The sequence below is a fragment of the Limulus polyphemus genome, unplaced genomic scaffold (genome assembly GCF_000517525.1).
Source record: "Limulus polyphemus unplaced genomic scaffold, Limulus_polyphemus-2.1.2 Scaffold2131, whole genome shotgun sequence".
NCBI classification, from domain to species: domain Eukaryota; kingdom Metazoa; phylum Arthropoda; class Merostomata; order Xiphosura; family Limulidae; genus Limulus; species Limulus polyphemus.
In genome coordinates, this window is record NW_013667741.1 from 55,335 (window position 1) to 64,813 (window position 9,479).

General features: G+C 32.9%; 1 protein-coding gene across 1 annotated transcript in view; it reads left to right on the forward strand.

Moving 5' to 3' along the window:
- The window catches only part of LOC106466037 (cadherin-86C-like), a 69,635-nt gene that overhangs the window by 47,153 nt on the left and 13,003 nt on the right, over positions 1–9,479 (forward strand). The window contains exons 16-18 of the mRNA XM_022393998.1: positions 800–879; positions 3,127–3,198; positions 8,960–9,034. Coding sequence (XP_022249706.1) covers positions 800–879; positions 3,127–3,198; positions 8,960–9,034 — 227 coding nt within the window. The remainder of the gene's footprint in view (positions 1–799; positions 880–3,126; positions 3,199–8,959; positions 9,035–9,479) is intronic.

The window sequence follows — 9,479 nt, forward strand, 5'->3', positions numbered from 1 at the left end:
TAACAGTTTTGATGAAAGTGTGTTTATGACAACTGTAAAAGCACGTTTTATTATTATAACACGACTCTGGGGAAAATATGCTGTTATAACCACTTTGAAAACTTGTTTTTATAAAAACTATATTTGTTTTAATTTTATGATAATTTTAATAATTTTTTGTTAGTTTTACAAGAAAATGCTTTGGTATTAAATAAAAAATGCTATCATTAATAATCGCATGCTTTCCAAGCGTAGAATCACGTATTAGGTACCAAGTGTATTTTGGTGAGGTATGTCTTGTTTTGAATTTCATATACATAAATATCATCGATCACTCAGCGCAAGTATGGGATGATGGAATGCTTGGAACATTTCGGAAATTTAGTTTCACAAACAGATTAAAGCTCCGGATGTACCTTGTGCGAATATAGCTTGTTACAGTTAATAAAGATAAATAAAAAAACAAACAAATATCAAGTTACCCTATAAAATGTTTCGTAATTTGAAGATATAGACAATGAATGACTGCTATTTTATTCAGTGTTATACAGAACAGTAACTACATGTCGATGCAGCTAAGGCAACAGTAGTATAGTGATATGTTTTGTCTTCATGCTATTCGATACAGGGAATCAAAAATTAATCAATTTGTCTTCCGCTAATGTCAGTTCAATGTTGTTTATCTTTACATATTCTAACGGGGACAAAATTCGTATTATTTAAATAGTTGTTATATTAAATGACTTGCATTACTCTGCGAATAATTGTTTCCCAATCGTAAGATGTAAATTTATATATATATTTATTTATTTATTTCCAGGATTATCTTAATCGAACAGTTTACTTTGTTATTCCGCGACCAGTTGATGACGTCACAACAAGAAAAGATGACATAGGAAGGTCAGTTTTATTTCAAAATTGTGAAATAATCGTACTAAGGATAAAAAGTTGGATAAACCGAAAACAAGAACCCCAATAACCTGAAGGTTTTGGAAGTGTTGTATCCTATTTCAAAATTGTTAGGATATCGGCGTGATTTTGAATATCTTGATTTCAAAATGTTTTAGCGAAAGAAGAAGAATTTTTTTATGTTCATAGTTGTTTACCTTTTGTTTTATTTTTGGGTATTTTACTTTAAATCTGGATGACTTATTAGTTAATTTAAACTCGGAATTAAAACAATCGTTTGTTCATTAATTTTAACTGGCAGAAACGCCGCCCTACGGCCGGCTGTTTGTGATAGTAATTACTAACTGTAATATTCATACCTCATTGTAAAAAGTGAAATTTTCTAAAAAAAAGTGGGTTTTTTCTTGGAAGTACTGCACGGGAAAAATGTTCGGATTGTGCTCTTTATGTATACGCAGCTTATTGCATCAAAATGATCAAATGTACAGAGCTCAAGATTTTCATCAATTTTAGTGATAACTGTAATTTTTTATATGTTAAAAGTTCTACCCTTTATTCAAAAAATAAAAAGACCTAGTGAAAGTGGTGTTCTTGTTGTGAGGAGAGTACTTTTATTTAAAATTGTGTTCTGCTACAAAGAAATGGATGTTGAATACCCAAAGTGTGAATTCTTTATGGATATTTGTTTGTGGTTTCAATCAATCACAACTTCTGACATTGAGATGTTGTATGTCAGCACAAGAGATGACACCATTGTATTTTTTATTTTGGTCATATACATAGATAAATGGATATATTTATATATATATATATATAGAGAGAGAGAGAGAGATGGCCACGCCATTGCGCCATTATAGTAAAAATATGCATTTACATAACTCTCCTTTTTTGAATTATTTAATTTCTATTTTTGAACATCGCTCGTATTGGTAAATTGGGTAAGCTCATGTTGGTCAGAAAAATTATCCATTGCGGAAATACGTTTCTCGGTTTCCTTTTTTCAGTCATATTTTTGATTAGATAGACGACCATTCAGCCTATTTCTAGCTTTAGTAGACCTCTTACTGATCCAAATCAATGGATCGAAATAGTTGACGACTGTTTCTAGTTCAAAATGGAACATTTATCTTCAAAATGTAAAAGGCCTAGAAGTTTAAAAGGCTTAACATGCTGTCGTTGTGAAGGTGATTGATTATCGAGTTCTGCTAAACTGAGTCGGAGACGTGCGGGAAAAGCAGCCAAAAATATATATTGGCAAGCACTAGTAATGCAACAAACAGTAGAATAAAACAACGACAGATTACAATGAGAATATTGTGAACATCAATGACGAAGTTGTACATGATGAAGATGGCAATATGGATTTTATTAAGGCCAAAACGTCATTAATTGAATGAAGATAGAGATGGTTGAGGTGATGATGAAAAAGAAAGTCAATACGTCAGGAAAGAATGTAGAAGAGTGTATGATATCAGAGATGTTTTCAAAATAGATGCTTTTTTGACGAAAAATTTACCAAGCTGAAAATCACGTAAAACTGAATCATTTAGTCCTGTTGATAAAGTAAGGCGTATAATTACCTTGAGCATTTCAATACTAAAGAAAATATGCTCCGTTATCTTACCCAACGATATAAACCAGTTATTGCTTAATATTGAAAACAAGTTGTAAAAGATAGCAGAAAAACCAAAGGATTCATATCTAATAATAAGTTAAAGATAAATATAATTGAAGTACAATGAAAACTTCTGTTGTATTCTATTCAATGAAGGGTGTTATTAGCTCCATTGTGTACTTTACTACAAAATGATGGAGTTTTCTGTTTATGTAAAATTGATATCAAAACCCAATAGACTACCTGATGTTCTGGCTTGATACACTATCTTGTAAACGCATTATAAATGAAACTGTTTACAATTGTAGTGCCAGTTATTTAACATATCTAGCTAATATTCGTTAATACATCGATTTTTATATGGTCATATCTTCATATATACTTAATATTTTGCTCTAAAAAAGCTGTGAAATCGTTATAATTAATACTTTCGTTTAGTATCACTTCCCCAATCGAATTCCAAGATCAATTTTTGGTGATTCCACACCTAGTACAAAATGTTACCCAATTTGCTCATACGACAAGTCTTAAATGTAATTCAGTTGTAGAGTTAAATTAATGATTGAGCTTCATCGATAATAGGTATATATTTTATTTATTTTTGTTTATACATATATATTCAGGTCTTTAAGTAAGTTGATTGGATCCAGAGTACTCATTTATTCTTTGGAACCTCTCGAAGGAGGTAAAAAAAAGTAAGTTCACTTTTTCACGGTTTTAAGACTTTCAATATAAGAATGGTATAAAATGATGGTATTTAAGGCTACCAAGATAATTTAAAGCACGTTCAATGAGGATATGCTATTAAAGTCTAAATGAGAGTATTTTAAAAATCTCGATATACATTTTATGATTGTTCATATAAAAATAGATGAGAATTTTTACGACTGCTAATATGAGTGTATTTTAAGGTTTTTCCGAGATGATGGGACATTGAGACTGTCAGTATGAAAATGTTTTAAACTGTAACAATGAGGTTGTTTTCGAAATACTGTACTATTAAGTCTTATAAAAATAGAATATTATGTTAGATAACTATATTTGTCATACCTTCGCCAACATTGCTTAATATATATATATACTAGCTGGAGTACCCGCCTCCTGGACGGAAGTTATGTAAATTCATGATTGGTTATCTTAAGACATGAAAAGTTGCTTCCCTTGCATGTAATTAAAAAAAAACACAAAATCGCCCATAAAAAACTGCAAAACACAAAATGTGAAACCGCTAGTTTGCATGTATTTTCACATGAGCCCAACAAACCTTCATGCCAAATTTGGTGAAGATCCATCAATAAGGGGCGAAATGTTGATAAAAAAAAACGCAAATGCAAAATTGGACATGTTTATGTATCTTCATGAACCCAATAAACCTCCATACCAAATTTGGTGAAGATCTATCCACAGGAGGTGAGGTAGAAGTAAAAAGCACAGAAACACCCATAAAAACTGCAAAATGCAAAATTGAAAATTTGTATGCACCCCCGCATGGACTTAATGAACCTCCATACCAGCTTGGGTGAAGATTCATCCTCACCATACGAAGTAGTTACATGGACATACAATAGACAACAGACAGTACTATTATATTTATATAGATATACATACATTCATAAATCACGATCTTTTTATCTATTTAGGTTCAAAAATACGTAATAAACTATATACAGTTTTACTTTTGCTGTACTCTGTAATGAATCCTGTAGTATACACTAAGGATAATACAATCGTTGATGCCAGGATTTGTAAAAACAAAATGAAGTGTTTTTTAAACTTTCACAGCTAAAACTAAACACACTCACAATTAAAAATGCCGGGTGAAGACTTTTACAAACTATACATCTCACTTCAAAAAAACTTCTAATCCAATTCAATAATATTATTTTGCCATAACTTCAAATTACAAAACGCACACATACTGTAACTAATGATAACTCTTAACACTTCCTACCGAGCTTAAAACAATTACTCAGATAACATGTGATATAATAATGGAGATAAAGCTATGATACAGTTATTACTTTCTTGCGAGAAACTACCATATAATTAGATTTAAATGCTAAAATATGAGAACCCAAAGCATTTATCCAACATTGTGCAAGATCCAAGGTCTTCTGAAGAGAATGATAAATGAAAGACAACTTATGACCCCTTTTTCCAAATTATGATATCAGCGAATATGGCCCTATGATGACCTCTCTGAGGAATTGCATTAATATTACCAAATAATCCGTTAAAAATGGAGGAATTTAGTTTCGATCCCTGCCTACCTTACAACTGGAAGAGTGCACCATTGACTGAACATTTTGGATTTTCACTGAAAAAAGTATAGCTATGCAGGTAGTTGTGCAAGTATCTTTGGAAACAACCCCTGATAGCTAAAGTATACAGTTTAAGAAGAAGTGTATCAGCCTGAACACGTTTAAAACATATTGTATATCTAGGAAGACAACAACCTTAAATGGCTGGTGCTAAACTGATTGATTCCTGCCAATGTAGCAAGGAAGCAATGGTACTCCATACCTTGTGAAAACAAGCTTCTAATGGAGACAATGTTTCATAATATCGAAGAGACCAAATAAATCTATCATTAATAATGTGTTCCAAGACTTTAACAATACAAAAAAACAAATAAATAAGTCGATATCGGTGAGGAATCTGGTTTTCCTGGCATAAGAATAGCTATAATATTAACATATTTCCTGGTATCCAGCCAGTATGTATAAGTCACGAGAATTTAAGTAGCACAGGCATTGCTAAGCTCTCAAGGTAATAGTTATATTAAAATAAAATTTATTATACATATATTATATAAAACTATAAAAATACATTGGAAAAGTGACGTCTTAGGAATCGATAAGTATTCTATCACAAGGTAACACAATGATTGCATTCAGCATTCCACCTAGGACATCTTTCATGAAGGGATTTGTGAAAACACTGTGAAGAAAACGAGTAGCGTGAACAAACTATAAAAAATAGCAGCCTGCATTAGATGTGATTTAATTGTTGTTAAGCGAAAATCTACAAAATGAGCTATCTGTGCTTTCCCCATCACAGGTATCGAAATCAGATTTTTAGCGCCGTAAGTTTGTAGGCTTACTGCTGAGCAACAAGGGGGCACCTGCATTAGAGGTAATGAGAGTCAAATATTGAATACAGGAAAAAACTAATAATGTTTTACGTATTTTGAAAGGTTTGATAACTACGACAGAAGTTTAAATGCTATAATTGTTTCATAATTAATGTAATCACCACCAAAATAATCAGGAAGTATAGAACAAGAACTCCATCCACCAAATATTGGTGAAATAACGTTCAATTTCAGAGGACTAAGCTTTTCATTTCCAGCATCCAACCTAGAAAGAGAGCTATCATTGAGAAGAACAAAAGAACGCCTATCAAGAAATTTGTCCACTGTGTAGCCATTAGTATCAACTTTATCCGATCTCTACATAGAATGACTCGCGTTTAAATCCTCACAGAAAGGGAACAATCAGTCAGTGCAAGAACTGTCCACCAGTTGTGTTTGGGTAACAAGGACGTTAATTGAATGCTGAGAAGTTTTCTTTGGTAACAGAGTTATGTTTGTATACTGACTTAAATAAAGTTTCACTACTTCTGAAAACAAGGTTCAGATGTCGGTGGAAAGGACAGTTTACTGTAAGTCGAGCCAGGACAGTTTACTATAAGTCGAGCCAGGACAGTTTACTGTAAGTCGAGCCAGGACTGTTTACTGTAAGTCGAGCCAGGACAGTTTACTGTAAGTCGAGCCAGGACAGTTTACTATAAGTCGAGCCAGGACTGTTTACTGTAAGTCGAGTTAGGACAGTTTACTGTAAATCGAGCCAGGACAGTTTACTGTAAGTCGAGCCAGGACAGTTTACTGTAAGTCGAGCCAGGACAGTTTACTGTAAGTCGAGCCAGGACAGTTTACTATAAGTCGAGCCAGGACAGTTTACTGTAAGTCGAGCCAGGACAGTTTACTATAAGTCGAGCCAGGACTGTTTACTGTAAGTCGAGCCAGGACAGTTTACTGTAAGTCGAGCCAGGACAGTTTACTGTAAGTCGAGCCGCTCTCTCTAAGAATAATTTTCCTTCACCCGTAGGCTATCAGTTTTGTTTTGGTTAAAACGACCTGCACTGTAAGAGTAGAAAAAAACATGAAAAATGAGCTCCACGGATTATACATCACGAGGATTCCTTTATACAAGATGTAGCCCCATGATAATCGCTGTCTACCTTGGCAATGGTAAGCAATATGACGAAATAGACAACGGTGGAAATACTAGATTATATTACTTACGTATGGCCTCACCGACAAAACATTCAAATCCAACAAAAAATCGTGGCTTGGCAACTCTATACCCTAAAAATGGTTACAATACTCTAAGTATCCCCCATGCTCTCTCTGTCTTTTCTAGTTAACCTGCAAACACCATAAATTTGTAACCTGATCTACTTAGTTTCCATGCATACCTACAGTAAGTATTTCCAGAGATACTCCTGAAATAATTCCCTTACGTTTCCTAGTAGCTCCAGTGAACTGTGTAGTAACAGACTGCACACTATGTTTTGTTCACTAAAGTAACGACTTGGCTACAGAAACACTAGACACTTCCACCACTATCCAACCATCAGCTAGCTTTCTAACCTACTGAGTACCATCAGCTTATTTGACGATGTACAATATTGTTTTAAGGAAGAGGTTATCTTCTGACTTTCGGGCGACTCAGAGCATAGATAGAATAGTCTAGAATTAGTGTATTAGAATTAAAGAAGAAACTAAGCCCATATGTAAAAAACAACAACTATAAACCATAGTATGGTAATTCATGGGGAATAACACACGATACTCGGAAACTGAACGAAATAGAGTTAAAAGAAAAACAGTAAAATACACTACTAAGACAAAAAATCACTTTCCTATTAAACACAAGCGTCTTGACCACCACCCCACGGCATATCAGTCTTCAGTTTATCTTCCTATTGTACTTTTATTTGCTACCATGCTACGAGATTACAATTCCGTTCAGTGCAGGACGATAGCTAGCTATTGAAAAGCATCTGACCGAGTGACATATTAATTTATTGTAGCGAAAAAGCCACAGCACCACCATATGCCAGTCATTGTCTCATTGCGAAATAGTAAAGTTCTGTAAACTCTAAGGGTGTGTGAGGCGGTATTGTACATAAACAAACTTTAGAGAGCTCAGCTAAATGATAAAGGAAAAAATGCGTAAATATGAACATAATAATAATTTAGAACAATTGATGGAATATTATATCATTACTGTTGTTTTGATTACAAGAAAGTTGAGATTTAAATTTTGACTTTATAAAAACTTGTTTCAGTGTTTACTGCAAAGTTAAAATGGGCGATTGTGAAGAAAAATATCATTTTTTAAAACTCTTAACGTGACGGTATTTTTAAGACCGTCAAGAAGAAAGTTTTAAGGTTATAAAGATAAAAATGTGATTGTAATGATGAAAATTGTTAAGATGATGGTATTAAAATGCTCTGGCTGTGAGACTATTTGGAAGCTGTCAAATATCAGGATAGTTTGAAGACTATCAAACAAAGTGATTTTTAAGATTGCAATTTGTAAAGATTTGAATTTTTCGAAGGTATTCTCTAAAATGATGGTCTTCAAAGACGGTTAAGATGAGGGTATTCTAATTTTGTCAGGTTAAGGATATGCCAAAAGTAAACGCATTTTAAGACTGTAAATCGTTTAAAGTTAAAAATATTTTAAGGTGACCCTTCAGTTATGCGCAGATAGCTTCGTTGCTTTTCACCAATAATCCCAACAACCCAATCCTTCAGTAATGATATAAAAAATTCTCGAGGAACCAAACATTTAGTCACTTTTAAAAATATATTAAAAATTCTAGTAAAACAGTAAATTTAGTGTCGATATTAAAATTTAACGAAACAATGCATTCAGATACAATACGATTAGCCCAGTTTGCCATGAGTAAATACCCTTATTTTAAAGGGTTTTTTTTTTTAATGTCATTTACAAATTTACAGATCATTAAAATAATATGGATTACTACTGTGGGCTTGTGCACTAAATTAAGGCGACATCTACCGCCATTGACTGGAAACTTATGTAACTTAGTTATTCCTTCTATATCGAAATGCATTATTCTGTTTCTTTTGCAACATAAAATCAATAAAAAGTCAAGATTAATTTATACTTCAAGAATCCTAGGAATCTGGTAATTAAAAAGAAATCAGCATTAAGCTATGGAATAAGTTCGTTTATCATTTTCTCTGCAGCTTCTAAGCTTCTCTTCTAAGAAAAGAATGTTTTACTGTTGTTTTCTTTGTTTATTGTTAAGCACAAAGCTACACGGTGACTATCTATACTTTACCCACTTTAAAGAAGGTATGATAGTAAGATATGCGAGTTGTGGTACACAACCATAACATTTCTTTATATTTGTCAGGACTCTAGCGAAAGCCTGGGTGTCCTTCCCCCAAAACTCTACTGTCAATACTGAAGATATGCAGCTCGCTGTAAGGTAAGAACTGATTGATTTTAATGTGTTAGGTCCATTTTTCAGTAAGGTAGATATAGAATAAGATGTTATCTGATAGAATTGAATGTGCTTTCAGATGAAATAATTAATTTATAGATTTTTATTAGTGTAATACACTTTAATCATTGAATAAACAAGTTCAGAACAGTCCAGTTGCTCAACTGACTCAAGTTATTTTCATTAACACGGGTCTGCGAATTTAAACTTCATAAAAGTTGTTTTGGTTTTAATAACAGCGTTTCTATAATTCAGCTGCGCAGATTTCGAAAATGATATTCATTTTTTTCTAACACGTAAGGATATTTTACAAATCTGGAAGAAAAATAACATAGAGTCTACTTTGAGACTGATAATGGTTGGAGACGGCTTGAATGGGTAATGAAGAAAAACTTTAATATAAGTTTAACATAACAGCAAATGTTGTTTG